General features: G+C 41.5%; 1 protein-coding gene across 5 annotated transcripts in view; it reads right to left on the bottom strand.

The window, feature by feature from the left end:
* Nucleotides 1-21,841: 21,841 nt before the first annotated feature.
* Nucleotides 21,842-27,257, bottom strand: part of LOC146346962 (DGAT1/2-independent enzyme synthesizing storage lipids-like) — a 29,027-nt gene continuing 23,611 nt past the window's right edge. For all 5 annotated transcript variants that reach the window (XM_084849549.1, XM_084849544.1, XM_084849545.1 and 2 more), the window contains one exon: nucleotides 21,842-26,831. In XM_084849549.1, the coding sequence (XP_084705675.1) occupies nucleotides 26,727-26,831 (105 nt within the window). In that variant the 3' untranslated portion in view covers nucleotides 21,842-26,726. The remainder of the gene's footprint in view (nucleotides 26,832-27,257) is intronic.

The following is a 27,257-nucleotide window of genomic DNA, read 5'->3' as shown; positions in this document are numbered from 1 at the left end:
ATTGAACTGTAAGACCTAGTTCGCACATTGCAGCAACATTGTCAATCTGTGGGTTGTTGAGAATGAAGTAGGAATGAACAAGCAAGCATTCTGGTTCTCACTGCCTGATCGCTCCCGCTAAAGCCGGTGGAGCTAAATAACCCAGAGACACTCTGACCCTGGATTATTTATTGTGATGTCCAAACCTAGAATTGTAGGTTGCTGGGGGAAGAACAACTGGACTTGTAACCCATGGTTTGTTCTTTGGTTGCAAGTCTGGATTTTTCTTCCCCCAACAATCTACAATTCTGGCTTCGGACATCATGATAGACAATCCAGGGATGGAGCATCTCTGGAGTTTTTAGCTCAGTGGGAATGGGTGGGTGGGAGCCAGTATGCTGCTTGCTTCCACTCATTCATGACTACCCATGGTTTAAAAAAACCCTGGATAACTGTGACATGGAAACTGGATTTGGCACTTATCAGTTTGTATTCAAAAAGACTTGGATGTAGGCTATTATTCTCTACCCCCATGTAACTTAGCAGAGCGTTGTGCATATATTGAAGCACAGTCCACACGTAGAACCTTTTTCTGCACATGGATAGCTAACTCTGGATCAGGGTGATTGGATCACTGGTAACACTGGGATGTATCCAACTATGTCCATCCTGCATCAGAACAGACACAGCTGGCAAAACACATCACCCCTCCTCCTGCAGTCTCTGTCCCCCAAATCTGCTCTGGATGGTTGTGGGACCTCAGCAGCAGATTGGGGGTGGGGTACAGGCATAGAGGTGGAACGAGAGGAAGCCCCATTGAACAAGCAGAAGTTCACTCATGCAACATTGGATGCTGTTCTATTTTATAATAGTCTTTAATTTCACAATTAATTGGCAGTGTTCATGGTTATTAGATGTGGAATTTATTATTTTAAAAATTCAGCAACCTTTCCTGAATTTATCTCATTTCTATACAGCCCAATAGCTGAAGCTGTCTGGGCAGTTCTTCTGCTTTCTTCTGGTTTCTTCTTTCCATTTTAAAACAACATTGAGATATACAATTGTTTTGTAGAACTTTTTCTTTTCTTCTTTCCCTTACCCCCAACACACAAAGCAGATATTATAGCTTTACTACATTCTGATGTAGAATTCTCTGGACTTTTTACATTTGTGATGTAGTAAGCAATATAAATGCTGCATTTCTTTTTTAGACAATTTATTTCTTTGTTCTCATCCTGCATCTACTACAGAAAAGAGACATTTAGGTGTAAGGTTCGATAGTGCAGAAGCTTGTCATTATGCAATATATCAGACAATATATGCATTCCATCATTAGTTGAAGCATTCATCTGAATTCATGTTGATAACATGTTTCTTAGCTTACTATATCCTCCCATCCCAAGTGGTATTTCTGTTGGAACTGAGCTTGGTTTCTGTGCCTTTATTTTAGCTGAAAGTGCTACAAACAGTGGTTCACAGTGGTTGCAATACTGCCATTTGCTCTGTGCCTCTCCACTCTACAATGTCAAGGAAATGACTTCAGGATATTGGTGGAATATTGCTGGTGCCACTTCACCTGTTCCTTTGCACAGTGGAGCAGTTAAGTAATTTTAGACCCTGGAGTTAACCGTCTTTAAGGGGGAGAGGGCTTTAGATTGTCATATGCATTACTTCAGTTGTGAAGCACGCAACTCACTCTTCCCCTCCAACTGCTCTCCATGCTTTAAAACGGTTCCTACATTCTTGACATGTTACAACGACGTTTTTATAAAAAAAAACTCATTCATGCAATGGCTACTTACATGAATGGTGTCACATCTAGTTTGGAACAATGAGCATGACTGATTATTTACTTATTTCTACTGCTTCTGTACTGCTTGATATCCTAAAATCTCTAAGCAGTTTACATCAGATATATCTCCATATAATAACAACATAAAATAATAAATACATTTAAAACTTTACAAGAACAACAGTAGAATGCAGCAGTGTCATAGATGATTACACGTCTGAGAAAGCCTGAGTAAACAGATAGGTCTTCAAAAGGTGTTTAAAGCTCATCAGAGTTTCTGTCTCTCAAACCACTTACTGTGGGAGAGTATTCCAGAGAGTGGGTGCCATTACCAAGAAGGCTCGCTCACATCCTGTTACCTGGTGACACTCTGTTGTTTATGGAGTGACTAATAGGACTTCCTTGGAAGGTCTCGGGGGTTCATTTGATATATATAGGGGAAGGCTAGGTACAAATGATTACTGATTATTCTAATAAAGGAAGGTGAGTTCAGCTAGAGAACCTGCTTATGTGACTAAGGTCTTTAAAAAAACCCAATTTGGCCTAGTTTAGTTTTTATGTATTTAGGCTGCAATCCTATGCACACTTAAGCAGGAATAAGTTCCACTGGAGTAAATGGGGCTTACTTCTGAGTAGATGTGTATAGAATTGCACTGTTAATATATTTCTTTTATTTATAAGTAAATACATTTTATTTATTTAAAAATATATAACACCTGCCATGTACAAAATATCTCAGCAGTTTACAATGGTGAAACTACAGTTTTATAAGGGTACCCTAGCCTCCCTGAGGTAGCACCTTCTCCCAGAATAACCTCCCCATTCACTGAGATCTACAGATCAGGACCTTCTGGTTGTCTGGTCACCTGCACAAGTACATCTGATGACAACAAAGGGCAGGGCCTTTTCTGTTGTGGTCCCCTGGCTTTGGAATTTCCTCTATGGAGTGTGACAGGCACTATCCTTGAGGGTGTTTAGGTGCCTGTTGAAAACATAGCTGTATACTCAGGCATTTGCTGATTTTAATACCTAAGTTGGTAGATTTTTCTCTGTTGTTTTTATCTTTATATTTTATTGTTGTTTTAATCCATTTTGTATACCACCATGTGATTGGATAACAAAAGGTGTTATATACATATTTTACGTAATTAAATAGATATGAAGGAATCTTACATGTAAAACATAGGTGGTACAATCAAGACACAATGTCCAGCCTGGCCTGGAGCTAGGGGTGGGCTGGGTGTGTGTGTGTATCTGTGACCCCTTGAATCCCCATCCCCATTTTTTTTAATAAACAAATAGTTAAACAGTTTACACTTTTATCGTTAAAAGGTCTGCAAAAAAGATTATCTGCCCCCTACTTTTTTGGTGTCCCCACAAAAAAACCTTTTGGCTGGCTGTGGGCCTGTTTCCAGCGTCTTCATCTCTTCCTGTATGCACAGTTTTGCATGTGGGAGTTTCCTTCTGCTAAATACCTCTGCTCATTGGTAAGTGCTATGTTTGCTGTTCTTATTGGATCAGGCCCAATACTTTTTCACAGCCTAGTCTTGTATAGACAGCCTTGTGCTTGTTATTTGTGCTATCAAAATGCCCATCGTTATGGCATATACTGGAAGGGGGAGTAGAGAGAGAGAGAAGGAGGGCCAGAGTATTGCAAGGATGCCCAGAAATAAATAACTTCAAATCTGAATAGCAATAACTTCAAATGACAAGTTCTGAAGAAGCAGGATAATGGTGAATTAGAACCTAAAGTATATTTGTTTAGAGTGATTGTTAAAGTTACCACTTCAGAAAAGCAGTTAGTTATGAAGTGTTCTCTCTAATACAGTAATATGAACAATCTTCATATAGAAGCATTTTAGACAAGCATCCTCCCAAAAGGAAATGATGTGTAAAGTGTCCATGTGAGGATTTTACCACCTTAGATTAAACGTAGTAAATAGTCATAAGGTAATGTTGATTTTCTTAAAGCAGAGGTGTGCAACTTGTGGTCCTCTAGATATTTTGGCCTACAATCTGCAACAGCCCTCACCAGCGTAGCCAATGGTGAGGGATGATGGGAGGCTAAAACATCCACAACCTGCCCACCTCAGCCTTAAAGAATCTCAAGGCTACTGATAACATTTTGTTTAATTCTGAAATGTTTCCACATCATAATTGGTTCTGTGGTCAGGGAAATAAAGGAATGAATGATGGGCAAGAAAGCCCCATTGTTGGGTTGGAGTGCTCTGAGGTCGGAGCACTCTGAAATCTCCAAAGCTACTACCAGCAAAATTGAAATGAGGGGGGAGCTTTGGAACCAGAGCCTACCCTGCTCTGCCCACATCATGGCCCCAATCCTCCCCCTTTTCCCTCATCCAACATCAGAGAGGTGAGGGGCTTGAATCTTTCAGAGAGGGGAATCCAAATAGGATCTCCTGCTCCAGTGTTGGACCTCTTTCTCCAATCTTGGAGGGGACACTGTCCCAGGGACCATAGGATTGCAATTTTAGAAACATAAAAAGATTATTTTCCTGTAAAACACTCCAGTTGCATACAATTTATTTCTTAGAGTGTGCACTGAAATTAATGGGATGTAGTTCCAAGTAAGGTGTTGAGGGTTGACATGACATGCTGACAAAGGATATGTGAAGAAATGGTACGGCACCTCTCACTAAACTTCAAGTCAATCTCAAATCTTTCAAACTCAGGGTCTCCGTCTACTCATATTCAGATTATTTTGCACATTTTTTCCATGCTTCAAAATGTGGTTTTCCCAAACTTTGCTTTTCAGGTGTGATTTTTGCCTTGCTGAAAGCTTCATCAAGTGCGCTTGAAAGACAGGAACAAAACTATTATGTTCATTATTCTGTTTAGCTCTGTATACATAACTATATTCTTAAGTGATCTCTTCACCTATGCAAATGCCAGTAACATGGTAGACTCCCTGAGAGGTTTCATTTAAGACACAAAATATTCTTGGGTATATATTGTTGTGTTTTCTTTATCATGGATTGGCTCATAGTAAAGGGCCATTTCCCCGAGAATACTGTCTATATCCAGCTTCATTTTAGTTCCATGCTTTATTATCATGGAAACCTTTTCAAATTAGGTTGGTCATGTGCCCTACTTTACAGAGGACAGTCCTCTATTTTAAAGGGCTATCAGAGAACAGTCCTCTGCTTGAAGGTGTCCTCTGTTTGAAGGGCTGTCCCGTCCAAGTCTGGATTAAAGACAAAGAACTGTAAAAAGGAAGAGCAGGGGCCTTGAAGTTGCCCGTCTATAGTTAGCACCTGGACAGTAGACAAAGCTGCAGGCATACAGGTTACCTGTGAAAAAAGGGGTAGATGAGTTCCGGTGCTCACGAGAACAATATTTATTACGCTCGACGCGTTTTGCAAGGTTTCCTTCCTTCGTCTGGAGCTACAAATTAAACCAAACATTTACATTAGAAATGCTGTGTTGCAGATAACACCCTGTTCCCATATTTTAAAATTTCATACAACCTTTTTATATGAAAATGTTAAAATTCCACCTTCTAAGGCCACTCAACAAAACAGCAATTACCATTTAACCATACTACAGAAAACTCTCACATAATATCTTTTAACTCAAGAGATTACGTTGGCATTAACCCTCCCATGGCTGCATGACTTTTTGACAAAACACAAGAAAAGTTACACCAGCTTTTAGTCTCTCGAACAAACACGGACCTATTGGAAGCCGTTTGTTTTCTTACTCTGGAGTGAACAAGTGTCCTTGCTTCTGAGTGCTTGTACATGCTGTAGGGGAGCATTTCAGTGAGAAGCAACATAAACCAAATGACATCATTTTGGGGGCCATCGAAAAGGTGAATGGGGATAAAAGATTATTAAGCAAAAGAGAACTGTTTTGGATCATCTCCCTAAAAAGTGTGTGGCCCACAGGGTTTAATGAGGATTTGGATTTTCCAGGATTAAAATAAAGGCAGGAATAAAGTTAGAATCAACCAAATAACGCACAATATAATGTAATAATAAAAAATGGAACAGAGAAGATTGCAAGAATGTGTAACACCAATTATCAAAAACACTATGTGTGAAATGTTACCTGTAAGTTGTAATAAGAGTGGTACAAGAGTGGTGACCAGCCAGATGGGCGATTAATAAATTTACAAATAAATAAACAAACAAACAAACATGATAGCAGGCACAGTGGGGTGAAGTTCAGCTTTAAATCATTTAGGAAATACAAGGCACGCTTCAGGCGCTGCACTGGATGTGAGAGCAGTAGATGTGATCTACAGCGTGTACAAGCACTCAGAAGCAAGGACACTTGTTTACTCCAGAGTAAGAAAACAAACGGCTTCCAATAGGTCCATGTTTGTTTGAGAGACTAAAAGCTGGTGTAACTTTTCTTGTGTTTGTCAAAAAGTCATGCAGCCATGGGAGGGTTAATGCCAACGTAATCTCTTGAGTTAAAAGATATTATGTGAGAGTTTTCTGTATTATGTTTGAATGGTAATTGCTGTTTTGTTGAGTGGCCTTAGATGGTGGAATTTTAACATTTTCATATAAAAAGGTTTATGAAATTTTAAAATATGGGAACAGGGTGTTATCTGCAACACAGCATTTCTAATGTAAATGTTTGGTTTAACTTATAGCTCCTGACGAAGGAAGGAAACCTTCTGAAACATGTCGAGAGTAATAAATATTGTTTTCATGAGCACCGGAACTCATCTCCCCCTTTTTTCACCATTATTTATGGTGCTCTTTCCCTCTTCACTTCTGGATACAGGTTACCTGGTCACAATCTTAAAATAAAAATACATGGAGATACGTATTGCTATTTAAATTACAGTAATTATTTCTAAAAGTACATCTATACATCTAAGATTGGATACATACTAGCGCTTAGCAGAATTCCACTCACACTGGAGAAAGGGGCTGGGGAGCTGCTCTTTGCAATTCCTCTTTCTCCCTGCAGCCCAGCTCTGCGCTTCCTGAAAAACGCTGGTTGGCTGGGGGACCCAGCTTTAGAGGCATCACAGGAGGCTGCAGACAAAAGAAGGAATTGATGAAGATCACCTCCCTGACTTCTCCAGTGGATAGACTCCACTGTATCCCAGTGCTTTGCATGAATAGAAGGAGCTCTTCTGTTCATGGAATGTCTAATCTGGATCCAACCCAATAACTAGCATATGTAAATGTTGTGCACATCTCTGTCCTCTTTTTCAGTGATGCATTTCCTCTTTTTTGGCAATGCGTAAGTGGCCACCCTCTTTCAAATTTAACTGTGTAACCAGATACTAAACATACTTCTTATAAATCAATGGAATATTTTATTGTATAGAATCAGAATGTTTGTGCTGCTTACAGGTAAACATAGGATCCAGTCATACCTCAATCCGTGCTTGTTTTCATGAAAGGATGAGGGAATTAATTTACTTATTTTGAAAAGAAGGAGGCCTAGATTCTATATTGCTGCCATAGTTTTTTTTTAAAAAATGGGCATAAAGCTGCAAAAATATTTCCATAAGATTTTAAGGAGCATCCTTGCTCAGGGATATCAGTCTAAGATAAATTGTTTTGTGTTCCTTGAAAATCCTTGTCATCAGTTTATAAAGATCTCTTAGAAATATAGAAATTAATTACGGAAATGTGACAACTGACTGCCATTGTGATTAGATAGTTTAAAAAGCCAATTATTACTTTAATCTATACAGTTTTTTTTAAATATACCGTTAGAGACTCTGAATAGTGCCATAAGTGGGAGCCTCTTGGTCTTCCGTTCCCTTCCCTCATCTGGTAGACACTATTCAGAGTTTTTATAAGGATCCAAACAAATGTAACATGGACAAACCATGACTGGGTTTCCTGGCTTTAATTTATTTTATTTTAAAAGTAGTGGGAGACTCCCATTTTGGACAGAGCAGCAGTGCTAAGGGATGTGGTGTTTAACATTTCTTGCCTTCCCATTTTTACAATCTAAATACCCCAGTTTATTCATGCATTCATAGATGTGGATTTAGGCTTAGGGATGTACGAAAATTCCGCCACGGATCTCGGGGAGGCCGAATGCCATCGCATTCGGCCCCCCGAAATCAGTGGCGGAACGGCCTGCCACCCCCCCACCCCCCCCCCAGGACGAGACTTACCTTGGGCGGATCTTCCTGGTGGCGGCGGCGGCAGCTCCGGCGGCGGTGCGGCGGCGGCAGCCGGTCTTCCAACCGGCTGCCGCCGCCGCCATTTCCAGTTTAAAAAAAAACACAACGTGATAGGCTACGAAAAATTTACGTAGGCTATCATGGTTAGGTTAAAAAAAAATGTGATAGTCTACGTAAATGTTTACGTAGCCTATCATGTCTGACTTTAAAAAAAAAAAACAATGTGCGTACACAAATGGCAGCAGCCATGGCCGCCGCCATTTGTGTTCCTTATTTTGGCACGTCTTAGTCTACATAAACATTTACGTAGACTAAGACGGCGAAAATAAGGGGAACGCAAATAGCATAGCATCTACACTATTTGCGTTCCCCTTATTTTCGCCGTCTTAGTCTACGTAAATGTTTACGTAGACTAAGACGCGTCAAAATAAGGAATGCAAATGGCGGCGGCCATGGCCTCCGCCATTTGCGTACGCATGTTGTTGTTTTTAAGTCAGCCGTGATAGGCTACGTAAACATTTACATAGCCTATCACAGCTGACTGCAGGGACGCAAATGGCGGCGGCTACGACCGCCGCCATTTGCGTCCCTGCTAGCCAGCGGCCGGATGTCCGGCTGCTGGCGGAGCCAGCCGGCAGCTCCACAGAATCCCTGCGGAGCACAGCCGGCCAGCCAGGATTCCGGGGGGGGGGGAAGGAACGGAGCGCCTCCCCCCCCGGCAAGGATTCCGGGGGGAGGGACGGAACGCCTTCCCCCCAACCATAAACATAATCCGCAAAAGGTAAGTGCCTTTCGTACATCCCTATTTAGGCTAGAGAAACTTTGTAGTCTTGAGACACAACCCAAGGAGCAGTCCTCTTCCACAAATCCACTGTAATCAATTTGTCTTGAACGGGACCTGTGCTCTAGGATTGTACCCCTTTACCTTGTCCATTCACATCCGTGACTTTACATGGGTTGCAAGAGTTTAATGCAGCCTTCCCCATCCTAGTGCCCAGCAGATCTTTTGGCCTACAACTCACAGCATTCCTGACCATTGGTCATGCTGGCTGGGGCAGATGGGAGGTGACATTCAAAGCATCTGGAGGATGCCAAGCTCTAAAGGATGTAGAGTAAATCACACACGCACACGTTTCTAATAATGACAGCTGCTGTACTTAATCTAATGAATCTGGCTTACTTGGTGGTTTCAATGAGACAACTCCCAAATGAGTTGCTTTGCTTCTCTCACAAGTGTACTGCCTTCAAACTCTAAGAATAACAAAGTAATTTATGTTGCAATCCTATGCATGTCTACTTAGAAGCAAGTCTCGATGAATTCAATGGGGCTTACTCCTAGGCAAGTGTGCATAGCATTGCAGCATTAATGTTGTAATGAAGTGAGGCCAAGCTTAGCCATGTCAAAACCACATAGATTTGAAATGATGTATTTTACCCAGCAGGAGCAGATTATAGGGTGAGAACAAGATGCTGAAATTCTTTATGAGTCTTAGCTTCTTTTCCACACCATGCAGATTCCTATAATTTATGTTTTGCAACCTGCCAGCTTAATCCCATGGATGGATTTCCACAATACAAAGAATGCTGCCTCACCCTGAAAAGAGATAGCTATCTTAAATTTTTGTCATTTTGGTGATGCAGTCTCTTGTGATGGTTCCTTGACAATAAAGATCTGGCAGTAGTTGAGCAAAGGTGGTAGCTGAGGGTACCACTATCTTTATTGTCTATAAAGCCTACTCCCTTATCCAAAGCATACTCCTGGAAATTAACCTGCTCCCTTATCCAAAGCATACTCTTGGAAATTAAAACAACTAAATCTTAAAACAATGCACCATTAAAACCAATGGCATCTGCCTTTGCAAAAGTACTTCATAACCTGAAACCTATTTTAATTAAGCCAGTGTTTGCCTAGGACTGTAAGCATCTTAGTTTTAAACATTAGCACCAATGTATTTGCCTTCAGGCTCATCATAAAACAATCCTATTCATCACCTTTCTACATGCACTTTTCCAATGTGATCAACATTACCATATGTGGATATCTCATTTTATCTCCCATGAGACAGGCCCCCCAGTGAGCTTCACATAAGTAAGCAATGATTTGAAACAGCTTTTCCTATCCTACAACCAGTTGACAGAGAATCCAATAAATATGGAACTTATCTGCAAACTGCAGAGGTAACTCCCTTTGCTCCATTAACTTTCTGTTATTGAGAGATCTGCATGGGGTTTCCATCGAGTTGCCAGGCCTCAGCTTTTGGCCATGACATCTGGGTTTGGGGATGGTGGTCTATTCTTAGGGCAGCAAATTTAAAACTTAGACCCAACACAGGTAGTATCAAATTGCTACCTTTGAATCCTGAGTCTAGGTGTTTTGCAACAGTGTAATTGGCAGTTATTTTAAAATACTACTTTTAAAAATAAATAATCACCCATTCTGAAAGAGAAAGTATTGCATAAGTGGATTTCATGTTTCCTCAATTTTCTGATTTTCCTAGACAGGGGAGGAAACCTCTGAAAAAGAAAAGCTGGCCTGTTTCTCCCCACCTCTATTTTTTTTCCTATGGGTGGGGTGGGGTGGGGCGGGGCGGGGGTGGGGGGCTCACATACCTATCTCTGCCGCTTTACCTCTTGGCCATATCCTTAGGCCCTGCCTAGATATCAGATTTGTGTCTTGTTAAGATCTGGTAGCCCCCTGACATCACCTCCCTCTTCCCCATGACTCACAGGCTCTGTGATGCTAGAGACATCACAACTCCGCTTGTCTATCTCCTCTGATTTTCCCCTGTAAAGAGATATGTGGGCCCTACCTCTTCCACTACTAGCAGGGCCAGCGTCAGCATCAGGCATCCGCAGGCATTCCTGGCAGGCCCCACAGCTGAAAGCCTCCATGAGCAGCTTGGAGCTGCCGTTCACATTTTCCACAATGCCCCAGAGCTCTCCTGGCATAACATAATTCATGGGCATTGTGAGAAATTAAAATGACACCTTCCAGTGCAGCTGCCATTTACATTTCCCGCAATGCCCCAGAGCAATGCTACACTGCGGCACTCCAGGGCTTTATAGGACATTTAAACAGTGGCTCTAAGCTGTGTAACATTCTCTAGATGCTTCTGCTGCACTCACGCCATATACACCTTCTAGGGCTTGTGTGTGTGTGTGTGTGTGTGCGGGGGCAGAACAGGAGGTCCACCAAAGGAGTTCATACCTGGAGCTGGCCCTGACTGCTACTGTTGGCAGCAACACTGGCATACCATATTGGGTGGGAAAGATGGGCAAGGAAGTGTGGGAAATTTACTTTTAAAGGGGGAGAAATGAATTCTGTGTACATCGAGTGTACTCTCCCTTTTGACTATGCCCCAAAACACAACTCATCCTAGTGACTTTAATGGGCAAAATTGATTGAAGAACTACTTTTTGCTATAGATCAAGCTGCTCATCTTAACATTGTCAGAGTATCTATTGTATTTATCTATTGATAAATACCTGTTTCGAGAGAGGTGCTGTTGGAAAATCCTGCTGAAGCTTCACTAAGCATGCCCTTGGACTCGATACTGGTTGAAATGCAATTGCCGCACTGAGACATGATTACCGCAGTATCAGAGCTGCGTTGCAAGTTCTTATCTCATACTGAAAAGGTAATATGATACTAGTGCAGGCATAGCTTTCTTATATAAAAGATTTAAAAACCTGTAAAACATGCATGTATACAGAAACACATCAGTACTTGAAAATAAAATAATAAATGCTTTTCTCCATAGTTGTATAGTTAAGTTACTTGGAGAGGGACATGGATTACTTCTATCGCTACAGAACTGGTCAAGTAAGGGACTGCGTGACAGTTAGTGATCCTGTCTAGGGATTACTGGCCATGATCCAGGAAATGTTAAGAATGTTTAAGTCCCAGGTAGACTGTTAAGAACTTTTAAGACATTTTGAATCCCAGAAAACCAGATGGAACTTTGAGTGACTTAACTTTCACTGGATCATGCACATTTTAGTTAATATCCTAAAGACATGTAATAAATTGCTGAGCAAGTAATTTCCAAATAACTTTTGAAAAATTACTGTTTCTCTAGCAAATTTAAGAAATTGCTTCTTTTCTCACATTGAACTACCTCAGCAGCCTTTAATTTATTTTCTCTATATACATATTAAAACATGCACTTCGTATTAATCAGTTTTTCTCTCTCTCCCCCACCTACCTTTCCAGTTTGGAAAACAAAACCTGTTTCAAAGCCATGCTAGCTTGCAGAACACTCTGTACAAAACATAGTAGTTCACCACTGCAGAGCACACGTTATTCCCCTGATCCAGTTAGAAGGACGCATGCACAGAGACAAGCTTCTGCCCATCCCCCATGTTGTATTGTGAAACAACATCGATGTGTTTGAGTTCAGGCTGCATCTAACTTCTGGGCCTGGGCTGGGAACTGGGAGCATAGCCCTTATAAGCACCTGTCACCGGTTTGATGGCAGGAGGGAGGAATTCAGCCCTCTCCCCTTAAAACTAGTGAATTATGTGCTCAGGGCTGAAGGTATCATCTGTCTTGATTAGCAGGGTAGGATGTTCAGCTGGTTGCATGCAGGGCTGGATCAAGACCTTGGGTCTGTGATTTGCAGTTTATATCCAAGAACAAAAACCGAACAAACAAAATCACATAAGCCACTTGTATATGCTTAATTTGGCTATTCATTTGTCTTTTTTCCTTTTGTTTATCCTGCATCAGAAATATAATTATATAAAACATTAAAAAATAAAGAAATGTTACTGTTCACAGCAGCCTAGAAAATGGAATTGAGTGGACCAATAATTTCTCAGCTCCTGTTGTAAACTGTTGCATTATACACTGATTGTGCTAACTAATTGTTACTGTGCTTTTCCTCAATAGTTACCATTATCGGAAACAAGTTCTGAGAGATCACCTTTGTTTATGGAAACGTGTAGATATATTTCCCTCAGTACAAGCACAGTGACTTGAGTTGAATGATATTCATGACAGTTCTCGTGCTATGACTTGTAAACATTGTACAAATGTATTTGGTATTTCGTTTGAAATGAAGACTCAAAATAGTTAACAAAAATAAATCCTTCCTGTAAATAGCTATATTCGGATTCCATGTATACAAACATTCCTTTAGAGTCCCGATTGTGAAGAGTGTCTTTATTGGCTAGAGACCACTGTCTTGTGTGGCAGTGGTTACATGTGCTATAGTAAAGAACACAGTGTGTGAAGTATTTGATGTACTACAGTACCATAGTTCTTTTGGTCTGTTAAGTAAATTGCAATTTGTGATGAAATGAAGTTGAAAGTAGTGCTTCATACTTACAAATTTCTTTGGTTACAACTTGATTTTTCTTGTAAAACTTCAAAAGAAAACTTGAAAATTTTATATATTTGAATTTTGTAGATTTTTTTTATTTTATTGCAACACAAAGTACCAAATCATTAAATAAAGTACACTGTGGTCATTTTACTGATGCTGTGGAGTCTTTTTAGCAGGTTATTTTCGGCTTATAAATACATTCTGTTTCCACAGATGGTCCAACAGTGCAAAGACAAATCTTCATGGATCTGGATTAGTCATGGATGTCACCACAGGAATCCATGAGTGCCAAACTGTACTTTACCTTAGCTGTGTAGTTTTGGCCTGATTGCAGGCATTTCCCCCCCGACCCATAAATTGGCAATGTGGGATCCTTCATCTGGATTGAGACCCTAATGTGGTGGGTAGGAGGGCTTCAACCCTTAAGCCTCCTGCTGCAGTACCAATCTGGATCACTCCCATCCCTGTGTCTGCAATGTGTATTAAAATGAATGGCACCTTTTTTTGGCAACACAGATTGCAGGTGTGGACCCCTGATCCAAATCAGGACTGCAAGGAGGGGACAATGGTTTAAATCTGAATTGGAGAGCAACTCCCCACATTGTTACAGCAATTGCAACCAAGTCAGCATATCCCCTCATCACGGGGTCATTGCACCACTGTAGTTTGAAATCACTGCAACACGAGGGAAGCCACGTCACCCCAAAGGGCTTCCCACATGGCCGTGGGCCCACGCCAACCGCTCCCTGTATCAGCTGGAGCCAGAGTCGGCATCAAAGGTAAGCATTTTTTGGTACCTGCTGAGGGCCCACACTGCAGCAGAGGCCCACTGACAAGAACATCTGGAGTTGCTCCTCCTCATTGCCACTGCGACCTGCTCGTCCACCTGCTTCTTGCTCTGGCCCAGACGATGGAGGTGGTGACAAGGAGAAGCAGTAGACGCTACTCCCTGATGGCCCCCTGGCTCTCTGCCTGTCAAGCAAGCAAGAGGGAACTGTGGGGAGGAAGAGGTTAGGAGCAAGATCAGCTGGTAACAATGGCAGTGAGAAGACTCACTGAGAACGGGGACCCATTGAGGCTGGCTTGCTCAAGGGCCCTCAAAAACCCGAAGCCAGCACTGATTGGGTCCAATGGTGCTAGGCACAGATGGCACACTGGCAGGTAGCTGCCGCAGGAGCCTGCAGTTTTCTGACCTGCTACACAACCAGAGCACTTCCACTTAGATCTGGGAACCCTGCTACACGTGCCGGCCATTATGTGGCTTCACAAGAGAGCCAAAGGTTCCTTAAACTTGATTTCCAATCCACTCATTGCAGATTTGATGATCTGGTTTGTGGCGAGCTCTGCTAATTAGTTATGACAGATGTAAAATGAAACAAACCAAAAGTCATGGCCACTTACATCTATAGTTGCTAAGTATAAGAGGGAGCTGTAGGGCATGGTCTGAAAACACCACGTTGAAGCTAAGCAGGTCTTGACTTGGTTGGGGCCTAGAAGGGAACTCCCGGAGTGCTGCCTTGAGTTCTATTATGGAAGAAACATGGGATATAAATGTAGCTCAATAAACAAAAAACCTAAGGTTAACCAAAACACACACACCCAAATAAATTAAGGCTATACAGTTTTCAACCAAGAACCAAAAAGCAGGGAAATCGTAAGCTAAGGCCTTAATAGCACATCCTCCTTAAGGAGGCAGAAAGTGCAAGTAAAATTCTCATCTCCCAAAGCAGATAAACCATGTGGCCTGGATGGAGAATATGATAAGCAGAGGTGAATTGGCATTGTGGGAAATACTTCTCTCTTATTTTTAGAGCAGCCTTCCTCAACCTGGAGTCCTCTAGATGTGTTGGTCTGCAACTATCATTGCTGGGAATGATGGGAGCTGCAGTTCAGCACATCTGGAGGATACCGGGTTAGGGAAGGCTGATCTAGAGCATCCTCTTTTCCAGAATTGGGATAGATAATAAAATCTTCAGCCTAACCTGCCTCACAGGTTGTTGTGAGACAAAACCATCACTCTGATCTCAGACTACATTTGACCTTGTCAAAGGGCTTAGCCAGCATCAAATGGCTGCTTCTAGCAAATAATTCATCTCTAAATATTAGATAAAACCTGGTCAGTAACCCATGAAATCTCGGGCTTTCTTTCCTTTTATACCCTTCTGTAATATCTGCATTCATGAACAATGTGTCATCTTTGCTTAAGTCGCTAAACGGAATCTTCTTCGAGATATTTTATAACTTATTTTGAAGGGTCATTGGATGCACACAATTTTGTGTCGAGTTTTTGGAACCCTTTACTAATATCCTTCTGATTAACTTTAATACCCTCTGGAGGATCTCATATAAGAATACGGTAGGTAAGGCTTATTACTAGAGATCAACCGGACCGATTTTGCTCATTTTAGTTTTAAACTGAAGCTTGAGCAGTGTAAACATGCAGGAAATTTTGAAAAAGTTCAAAGCTCAAGCTTTGGGCAGCTGAAAGGACACCAGAGGGAGAACAGAGAGAAAAATCTTACATCACATGTTTTTGACCTCAAACCTCAAGAAATAGTAAACGATCTTTTTAAAAAGAACATATTTTTTGTTTTGCTGCTTTGTCTGTAATACATTTATTTTAAAAGTGTAAAGTTGTTCCAGTCACAAGGGAAATGGGCAAACATATTTTTATCCAATAATTCTCAGACTACTAGCCCTCATGGTTTTTGCACGAATATTAAATAGGTAGTATCAGTTGCTGTTGTTCAGTCGTTCAGTCGTGTCCGACTCTTCGTGACCCCATGGACCATAGCACGCCAGGCCTTCCTGTCCTGCGCTCTCTCCCGGAGCGTGCTCAAGTTCATATTCATTGCATCCGTGATGCCAGCTTGTACTTCCGGTAGTTCTCGGTTCGCATACTGCTGAAGCCTAGCTTGTAGGATTTTGAGCATCACCTTGCTGGCATGTGAAATGAGCGCAATTGTGCGGTAGTTTGAACACTCTTTGGCGTTGCCGTAGTATCAGTACCTCCTCCTTATTTACTCTGGATGCCAACATTTCCCTAATTTGACTTCCTAATTCAGAGAATGACCCAGTTCACATGTCATGACGAACTATGGGTTAAACAACCCATAGTTAGCTGTGGTCGTGCTGGAGTAAGCCAGCCTGCTGCCTCCCACCCGTTCATCACTTCCACTTTGGGAAACAACAAAAACAAATTGTTGCTGGGTTAAAGCTCTGAATTGTTTGCCCTAAACAACCCAGAGTACCGAGTTCGCATCTCAATACAACAACCCAGGAACAAGTCATTCCTGAGTCTTTTATAAAGCTAGATGTAAAGTGGAAGTAAAGACTGCGCAGGAGGCAGCGTACCCGCTCATTCCTGCTGTACCTTGGCAATTCATGGCTTGAACAAGCCATGAATTGCCATGGCATACGCACCAGGTCCATGTTTGGGTTTTACATAGGGTAGGGATTTCTCAATTTCTGCTATTTCCAGTAAGTTTAATTGGGGCCATACAAGAAACTCTGAAGTTATTCTGAAAAGGGTTGAGGCTTAGTGTGCATGGTGCCCAACTCTGCCTTTTGTCTTCCCCAAGAAAAGTTTATGGAGGGGCACGTGGTAGTTGGCAGGACTGGAGTGAGCATAGTGCTGCCTGCTGCAAGCAGGATTGTGTTTGCCCTGAGCCTGCTCAGGACTGTTGGATCAGGGGAGCTCACTTCAGAAGTAACCCTCTCAAATGCTTGTTATATCCCTAAATTCAATTATTCATTTGTTTTATGTCAGAAGGAAAGAAATCCTTTATTATTTAACTTTTGTCTGAAGTCCATCGCCTTATACATAACCTAGAATATTTCTCCTTTTCTCATTTCAGCCTCTGTTCTTAACAGAGATTCTATGGGTTGGCAGTTCCCAGGTCCAGGAATTGGGCTGTTCGCCTGTTCTGGATGGGGTTGCACTCCCACTGAAGGGGCAGATACGTAGTTTGGGGGTGCTCCCAGATCCATCTTTGTCACTGGCGGCCCAAGTGACCTTGGTGGCCCGGACCACCCATTACCAACTTCAGTTGGTATGCCAACCACACGTGTTCCAGGATAGGATTGCCTAGCTATGGTGAGCCATGCACTGGTAACCTCACAACTGGACTATTGCAATGTGCTCCATGTGGGGATGCTCTTGCGCCTGGTTCTGAAGCTGCAGCTAATGCAGAATGCAGTAGTTCGCGTGCTCACCTCAGTGGCTGCCTATTAGCTACCGAGCCATGTTCAAGGTCCTGTTATTGTCATACAAAGCCCTAAACAACTTGGGACCAGGGTATCTAGCCGACCACCTTCATATATATATATATATATATATATATATATATATATATATATACACACATACACATACACATACACATACACACACACACACACACACACACACACACATACACACACAGCCGACCTTTACGATTGTCAGAGAAGGCCTTGCTGGTCATTCCGAAATGAACAGAATGTTGCCGTGCAATTCCCCAACAGGCCTTTTCGGTAGTGGTGCCCCCCCCCCCCCGGAAAACCCTCCTTCATGCAGTTTGGGAGGCAGAAAATGTGGCATCTTTCAAAAGCCTCCTGAAACAAAACTTGTTCACCCAGGCTTAAATTTATCATGCTGCTCCATCATCGTGCTCCTTGTATTGTTCTTATTGTAACTGGAATTTCTAATATTCTATTTTAAAAATGAATTTTACATATTTATATGTAAGCCATTTAGGGATTTTATTATATTTAGCGATATATAAATATCACAAATAAAATAAAATAAAATAAATAATAACTGAATGTAAATGTTTCTAAGGTGATACATTAAAAATATTTCCAAGATATATATATAAATTGGCTGCATTTGAACAGAATATTGAAGGCGAGATAATGGCTATACAAAAGAGGCCTTTGTCAACCAAAATCAATCGTGTAGATGTTTAAACTGAATTATAACCCCAAACTCTTAAACAGGCTGGGTACTAAAATTGGTTTTAGGCCTGTACCTTTAAATGTGTCCTAATGAAGTGCAGGGAATTTTGTGAAGAATTTTTAGCCCTAGGTCAGAGGGACTATTGGGTTGGCTACCTAAAGCCACTGAAAACAGTATTTCCCAGTTGATAGAACTACACTCCCTGAAAATGGGTCTTAACAATGGCCTTTCTCTGTCTCTTCCCTACTTTCACTTTCCTCAGCTCCATGATTGCATAATCCAACATTTCCTAATACTCCTGCTTTTTCAACCAGCCATCTCAACACACCTCATTAATCTGGCCTCTCCCTCACCCACTTTGCCAGCAAGACATAACCTATTTTATACCTAAGCTGTGTAGGAGCTCCCTGTTTTTTTAACCTTGCCTGGCATTGCTTCCAGGTTTGGGAGCATTGAGCAAAATACCCTTAAAATGCAAAGAGATGCAGCTTCTCATTCAGCCACCATCCATTGTGTCATGGCAGATTGCTGCAAATCTTTCATTTCCCAATTACTCTCTTGCTCCATTTGGCCTAAACAGCATCAATTTCTTTGCTGGTCTGGTGAGACTAAGAGGAGGAGGGGAGAGAGATGGATGTTCGCTTTGTTCTGGATGCTATAGAAAGCCCACTCACTACATTATTGCTAGGAACTCTGGGGAAATGACCCATATCCAATGTGAGTGGTGCCTAGTAACAATGGAGAAAACAGAGCACAACTTTCCTGTATTCCTGTTGGCCCAGCCATCACTGACCATGCTTCTATGCATTATGGGGCACTCTGATGTAGGGATGTTCGGACTGTGTAAAAATCTGCTCCGTCTGTGTTTTGTGGATTGTCAGGTACCTTTTGTTTCGTTGTTCACCCACAGATGGATGCGAATATTTTTTTTCATTGTGTGGAAAAATATGCAAATAATTATGTAAGTATTTATGTAAGTATTTACATAACTTACCTTAGTACATAATATTTAGCATATTGTCCCCCATTCCATTCAATGTTTCCTCAGCAGAAATGTACGTATGTTCCTACAAATTTATATGCGTAAATTTTGGGAAAGTAAAACAATCATCCCGAAGTCCACGGACCCTGCCCAGCCTGAGAGGGTCACTCTGCAGAGGATTCTGCAGGTTGGATTCTTAGAAATCTGTCTTGTTTTAGCCCATCTCGAATTTCTCCAGCATCCCTACTCTGATGTAAGGTAGTCCATGCTGACAGGACCAGAGTGAGTCCACTTCCTTTGGTTGCCCTTCTCCAACACAAAATGGGCGTGCCTCAAAATCCCCTGAGGTGACATAGAGGGAGCAGAGTGTGACGTTCTCTGGTCCCTTTTGACTTTACCTGCACCATCCTTCTCATTTTATGCTCCTTTTGGTGCGAGGAAGCCAAAGGGAGCGGGAGTTCCCTTTGGGAGGAAGACCGCTGCTGCTGCTGGGTTCCTATTCCTATCGGGAAAGGGTAAGGCCACCCTTTATGTTTCTAAAAAACAATTTAAGCATATATATCTTGCTCTTTAACAGATTTCTTAGGGCAGCTCCTGCATCATCGCAATCATCTCCCAATGGGAAAGGCATCTAGCCACTCTCATAAATTCCTGCATTCTTTCATATACTCTCTCTCATGCCTTTTGTAAGTTTGAAGTAGATTGCTACTGTAACGTCAGTCTGTAGCAATTTCTGTAAAGATGGAACCTCACCTTTCTCAACTGCTCATATTCTCCTTGGGCCCCCGTTTCACCCAGCTGCTCTTCCCTCAGAGTCCCATTGCTCACACGATTGCCTTCTCTGCCTATCTCCCTTCAGCCCCACTGGCTCTTACTATTCTTATCTTGCCTTCTTTCTACTCTGCTGTCCAGTCTCCGGCTAGACACAAAAGCTATTATTCTCTCTAGAGTCTGTGTGAGGATGGACAACTTACGGGCGTCAGGGCGGATTGCCCCCCCCCCATGTACGTCACAGGAGCTGCACCTTGGCCCCTAGCCATCCGAGGACAGGAAAAAGTGGCAAAACAGACCCTGTTAAAAAAGGGTAAAGGGGTGGTTTGCCACCAATGTTTTAGCAGTGTGGTGGCCAAAAGGGGCGATTTAAAAAAAAAAAAAGCCCCCTTTTTAGTTGCTGTGCCGACAAATTGCCACAATCTGCCACTTTATCCTTTAAAAGATGGCCCAGTTTTTTGCTAGTTTTTTTCCCACCACCACTCCACTGAATTTTGGCAGTGGAAGCTTGCAAAAAAGGGCCAGGGGCTGCAATGTTGCCCACCTCTGGTTTAATCCCAGCTCTCCCATCTTTTTCAATTCACTCAAGGAAGGGGGTTTGCAAAACACTCTACTCCTGCCTAATCCTTGCTCAAGTCCTCGGAAGAGCCGACACCACAAATAACCTTTAACATTTGGCTCCCAAGGTGCCTCTGTGAGATCTCTGGATTTTTCTTTGAATCAAAGATTTCATTTTAAAATGCAAGTTTCAAGTCATCATGGCCCTAGACATAAGTTTGCTATTTCATGGAAAAATGGTAAAGGAAAAAGCAGCCAACTTTGTTATGCTCAACTTCAACATCCATTTCTATTCCCTCATTGAGAGTTTCCCACCACTACCTATGAGTTTCCTCAGCTTTCCACATTTGTGAAAAATCTGTATGTATACTATTAGCACCCAACATACCAGAAGTAACTATATAGCCCTGCATGCTGCAAGCGATAGAGCTCAACTAAGCAAAGAATGGCCTATCAATAGTAGGCTGTCTCATCTCCTTTTTTTTTGTTCCCCTGGGGGCAGATTTTCCACAACCCTGCAAAAATTGCTGAGATTGCCAGTACATGCTAGCTCCCCCAGCAGCCAAGATATGCACAAGCACTATCCATGGGCTTCATTTGGGTGTGTAAATAAGGTTGTGAGGAAACAGATGGCATGATGCCAACTTCTCCCCACTCAACAAATGCCTTTGGACACTGGTCACCTTGTCCATGCCATGAAATATTTGATGACACAAGGGAGCATTACTTAAATCCCCCTCCCCCCAAGACCATGCATAGTTGGCTTTCAGATTTATTAGCCAAATGCTTACCAAGTTCCTGACAAATTGTATACAATCCCTTCCTTTTTAGTAGTAAAAACAGAGACTCTAAAAAAAGAAAGGAAGTCTAAGGGTGCATATTTACATAGAAATTTAAACAGAATTTTAAATTTGCATATTTAAACAGAAAAAACTCCTACAACTCCATGCTGGCTCAGGAATGCTGCAAGTTGTAGGAGTTTTTTCTATCTAACATACATAGGATTGGGCCCTAAGGGATTATCTTCCAGATGGATGGATAGGTATTTAATACCACTGAAACCCTATTATGCTAGATGTCTACGTCTCTGGATATTTTCTGATTGTTGCTGCCTAGTACTGATATGTTTCTGCTTGTCTCCACTTGAAAATGCTCAGAAGAATCTTTTCACTCAGTTATTTTGAGTGAAATTCATAAAGCACCTAAGGGTACAATCCTATGTATGTTTAGACAGAAAAAAAGTTCTACAACTTGTAGGACTTTTTTCTGTGCAAAAATGCATAGGATTGCACCCTCAAAGAATTTAGTTGTCCGTGTTATTCCAAGGGGGTGGGGGAGACATTAACAGCAATAAAATGCATACATGATATTTTCTGGTTGACATGTCAACTTTATTTGGTGGATGTTTTTAAATTACACAAGATACAATACAAATATACAGAAAATAGAATATGGAAATATTATGCAACTGAGATATGTGTTAACACATCCTTAAAAATGATGATACTGCAGTTTGTTTTGATACAGTTTTTTGAATACTTTAGAAAAACATTTTAAAGGAATATCCAGCTACAACGGTAAGCCTGGCTCCATCTTTCAGATTTGCAAATGCCTGCAAAGATCTGTATGAAATTGCAGGATATTTTAAAATACCTTCCTCTCCCCACTATTTACCTTTATAATTGCTGCAACTATATTCATCACAGTGTAACAGAATTTAATTGGGCCACTTTTGTGTAAACAGACTGTGAAATACCAACCTGACCCAAGTCAGCAATCTATTTTGGGAGTGGACACCAAATGCTCACCAGAACCTCTCTTCCCTCGTCATTTGTTTTAGTGAATGGAGCTGATATGCAGATGCATTTCTTTGCTCTTGCATATCAGGTTCCACTAACCTGACCCTAACTTACAACCTTATGCATGCTTATGCAGAAGTACATCCCACTGTACTCAGTGGGGTTTACTCCCTGGTAAGTGTGTTTAGATGGGTATTACAGATATTGCCACTTTTTAATGCAGGGAAAATATTTAAAACACCACTCTTACATTAGGGCATCATTCAACACTTTAGTACTTTGAAACTCTTGATTCTTTAAAAATATCATTGACAGAAGGTTCAAATGTCAGTACAAATGCACATGACGTAACATTTATAGGGCACTTTTCTATTTAAAACATTTGAAAGCAGCTTACAAAAGATAAAAGCAACAGCAAGCAGCATAGAAGACCAGAAAGAATTAAGATCTTTTTAAACTCAACTACAGAGGAGACTTCCTGCAGAGACCAGTGGACATTGGCTCCCTGGATCCAGGAACCCCACATGAAGTTAAGCTAAGATTGTATGTCCTTAGATTTAGGTTTTTTACAATACTACACCATGGGACTATAATAAAAATAATAATGAAAAAATGCCATTTATTTAGGAATTTGGGAGACAGAGTTGTGCCACAGATGTTATAAGAGAAAATGATTTGTTTTTCTCTAAGCAAATTTCTAGCCCTAATCCAGCAGGCATTGTTTGGTATGGGATCTTGCTGGCTTCTGTTGTCATGTAATATCACTGACAGCTCAATGCTCAGCAAACACAAAGAGTTGTCTCTAATACTGAAGGGAATAAAAAGCTTTTACCCATCTCAAAGAGCTCCAGCTGCACACTTGATTTCCCTCTATTTATGCATGTCGACACTTAGAAAAATATGAAAAAGCTAAATTTCTGCTTCCTAGAAATGGTGGTCAGCACTTGTTCATATATCACTTAAGTTAAGATTTAAACAGAGTTTAAAAAGTGATATCTTTGCTTGAAGGCTTACAATTGACATAAGGTAGAATGGCTCTCATATTTCAGAATTACTCTGTCCACTTCAGATTAATTTTCAAATATACAACAATTACTAGTACAATCAGTGGTTTAAAAAGTAGTTTTACTTAAGTCAAAACTACAAGATAAAAGTCAATTCAGCAGGATAATAAATAAGATAAATATATAGATATTACTTTTAACAGGTATAAATATACATAAGTTATTTTGGAATGTTTGAAGGAGAACACACATTTAGAGATTGAATCTGAGCAATAATTAAGTACCCTCACATAATTTTTCCTAAGAATATCTGAATTACTGAGATTACCCTGAAGGTGGTTATAAAAAAAATCACATCAGTGCATGTTCAACATCTCTCAATGATTTATGGAGCAAACCTGCTCTTTTCCTCAAATAAGCCACCAAATTCAAAAGGTATTTTTAAAAAAAATTCTAATAAAAACATAGAATCATACAATAGTAGGGTTGGAAGGGGCCTACAAGACCATCGAGTCCAACCACCTGCTCAATGCAGGAATCCAAGTCAGAGCATCCCCGACAGATGGCTGTCCAGCCTCGTCTTGAATGCCTCCAGTGTGGGAGAGCCCACTGAATAACATGAAAGGTCATTAGTTTTACTATAAAAAAGGTAAAGATGTCCCCAACCAGTCGTGTCCGACTCTAGGGTGTGGTGCTCATCTCCATTTCTAAGCCGAAGAGCCAGCGCTGTCCGAAGACGTTTCTGTGGTCATGTGGCCGGCATGACTGAACATCGAGGTGCACGGAACGCTGTTACCTTTCCCACCGAAGCGGTACCTATTTATCTACTTGCAATTTCTTGCTTTTGAACTGCTAGGTTGGCAGGAGCTGGGACTGAAGACGGGAGCTCACTCCGTCACACGGCACTCGGGTCTCAAACTGCTGTCCTGCCGACCTTCTGGTCTGCAGTTCAGCGTCTTAACCACTAAGCCACCGCGGCCCCAGTTTTACTATAGCCAAACTTAAATACAAATCCAAGAAATATGGGTTGACCTATAAATTTGCACTCAGGGCCATTTTACATATTATGGCAGCCAAGACGAGACTGCAGAAAAATGCGCCTCCATGACAATGGCTACATGCAAGAAGTTTATCACATCTCAAGTCTTCAAGGGCCACATATTTCTTGCAGGAGCTGGTGCCAGTGTGGAGACTCTCCACAGGATAGGGCTGATCCATGAGGAGAACTACAAATTGCAGGAGCCAATAACTTACACAAGCATTTCTTGGTGGGTTCCATGTAGGGATGTGCAAATCAGCAAAACTCAAGCTCACTGAAATTCTCCAAATTCCATCCTGAAGCTCATTCCGACTTGAGTCCATATCAGATTGTGAGGTTGTTTTCTTGCTTTTCATCTGAAAATATGTCCCTCTCTATTTTCATGCGTGTTTTTCCAAACGTATGTATCAATTGTGGCATCTTTGAAATGTGTGCATTCTCCTCCCATGGATTAATGCATATTTGTGTGCATTTTCCAAAAGTACGCATGCCGTCAAACATATTTGGGGGGGGGGGGGGATCCACGAATCACATTGCAAGCTTGGAAATGTACAGACTTTGAGCGCAATTGCATACGAGTCTGTGTTCAGTCTGGAAGGTGCAAACTGGGTAAATCCTGATCAAACACGAACTGGAATGTATACATCCCTAGTTCCATGCTGTCATAGCATAGGAGATGTATCTATAGCCTTGCAATTTAGCTTCCAGAATATCTAAAAGACGTATACCTCAGTCTTATAAACAAGTTACTAGCTTGCAAAATTTTTCTAGACTGTTGGGAGCTGGCAGAAGAGGAAAAGAAAGCTCCATCTCTCCTGCAGCAACCTGCTGAATGTCTACACTGAGGGCAAGAATTCTCTATCCCTCCTCTCACCCACCTGCCTGGAATTCCACACACTCACCTAAAGAGCTCATGGCCACTGTCAATCCTCAGCAATGGGAGATCATGGTATTTCAACCACACTCTTCTGAAACTCAGTGAAGTGTAGTGGAATTAGAATCCCTAGTGCTTCTAATGCAGATAACACATGCTAAATGCTCGTTACATGCTTCAAATCGCTTCTCACTCATGGTAAAATCATAATGCACACAGGATATTTTTGAAACACTTTTAGTTTAATGGTGGCATCTTCATTTCATGAAGAAATGTAACTGCAGAACTGATCTGATTAGAGAATCTCTATTACACCCCATGATACATGAAATGGAAAGGTTCTGTTTTGTTAAAACTATCCAATTTAGCCAAAAGCATTTCACACATCAATCTACCAGTGGGTGGAGATGACTGGAGGAAGCACAGATCCCAAAGCCCTGCTAGGCTTCCACAGGCAGGATGGAAGGTAGAGAGGACTGGCATTTTTTTGCTGGTTTATTTCCTTTACAGGCTTTTTTTTTTTAAGTGTTCCCTCCCAATGATTTCAATGGAAGGGAATTAATCTATACCAGCTCCAAGGCAGATGTAGTTCTGCTGGGTGTGTGTCTGGCACAGCCTCTCAATTTTCAACATCGAAGAAATAGCCATGGAGGTTTCTGTGGTGGCCAGAAGGGATCTCCTCCTTCTGAGGTCAGACCTCCTCCTACGAGGGTTGCTCTCTCTCTCTGCCCTTGGACAGGGAGATCTGACATGTCATATGACCTCTGGGACACCTTCCCACAGACCACAGAATTGCAGCTTTAACCTTTCCATTAAACAAACGAGGGTGCCATCCGAACAACAGAGAAGGACTCTGAGAATCCAACACTCTGCCAGCAAGAGAGGCAGAGGCTTTTTTTAAGCCTCACCACCCTCCTCTAGTGCTTTTTTCACTGGACCAGCTGAGTAGTGTGCTGGGGACTGGGGCTAAGAGGCCTCTGGTTCTCGTGGATCCACAGACTTTCCTCTCCACCTACTGGTACACCACCTTCCTCACTCTCCATCCTCACCCCAAGGTCAGAGCTCCTACTTCAGAAGAGGAGCTGCAGCAGAGCTTTCCACAGCAGCTGGAGAGTGGAAATATGAGAGAGGGTTTCCACCTTTGAGTCTGTAGGTCTGTCTACAGCCTCAGAGGGGGGAAACCCCTACTAAACCTTGGCCCGTCGGGCCCTGCTCAGGGGCCAAAGAATTGCTTTCTTAAGTGGAAATGAGCTACAAAATTTATACATTCTCAGAAAGCCTAAAGTATTATTTTTACAATTGAGTCCAAGGTAAAACTGTGCATGCTTTTTAAAGATCAAAGTCTTGCACTTATACCGAAAGATCACGAAGCCTAAGCCCTAGATTTAATGAAGATCATTTGAAAAACTAACTTAATTTTCAAAACGTTATGACTTCAAAGCAACAGAATACTAATATAATAATATTTTCAAATATTATAATCACGTTATTGACATGATTTTAAAATATTTACAGTTATTTCCCACACCCCAAAGAGACTAGTCTTCTTTTTTCTGTATCGTAAATCTTTCCATTAGTGCCCGAAATACATTTCCTGGTATTTTCTGATGTTTGCTTATTAAACCCTGTACTGCAGTCTTTGCCTGTAAGAAGAAGGGAGAAAAAGGGAGGAGAAGAAATAAATTGTTCATTAATCATAAAGTAAATCAACTTTTAATCATAAAGTGAATCAGAAATAAAAATTAAAACCAACATTTAGTCCTTTTTAAACTGCATTACCCAAGATACCCAACCATATTTTAATCCTGAAGTTGCAAAGCGGGTATAATATGCACAAATACATAACAGAGTATAAAAATTATTAAGAAACATTGAGTGGACTGGCCTTGTCCTTTGTGCCTCATGAGAGGGCTCCCTCTTTTAAAAACTACAAAGCCCAAGCATACAACTATTCTGATGGCCCCATGGGAGTCTTGATCTCTTGATCAGCAGTCTACCCCCTATGCTTCAAGGCAAGCTGCTTTTGAGATACAAACCCTGCTGGACAACGGCAAGCCCTTTGGCATGCC

Source organism: Heloderma suspectum, chromosome 4 (genome assembly GCF_057233095.1).
Source record: "Heloderma suspectum isolate Gila_16-S chromosome 4, 16-S_ref, whole genome shotgun sequence".
NCBI classification, from domain to species: domain Eukaryota; kingdom Metazoa; phylum Chordata; class Lepidosauria; order Squamata; family Helodermatidae; genus Heloderma; species Heloderma suspectum.
This window is presented reverse-complemented; position numbering and strand designations above follow the sequence as displayed.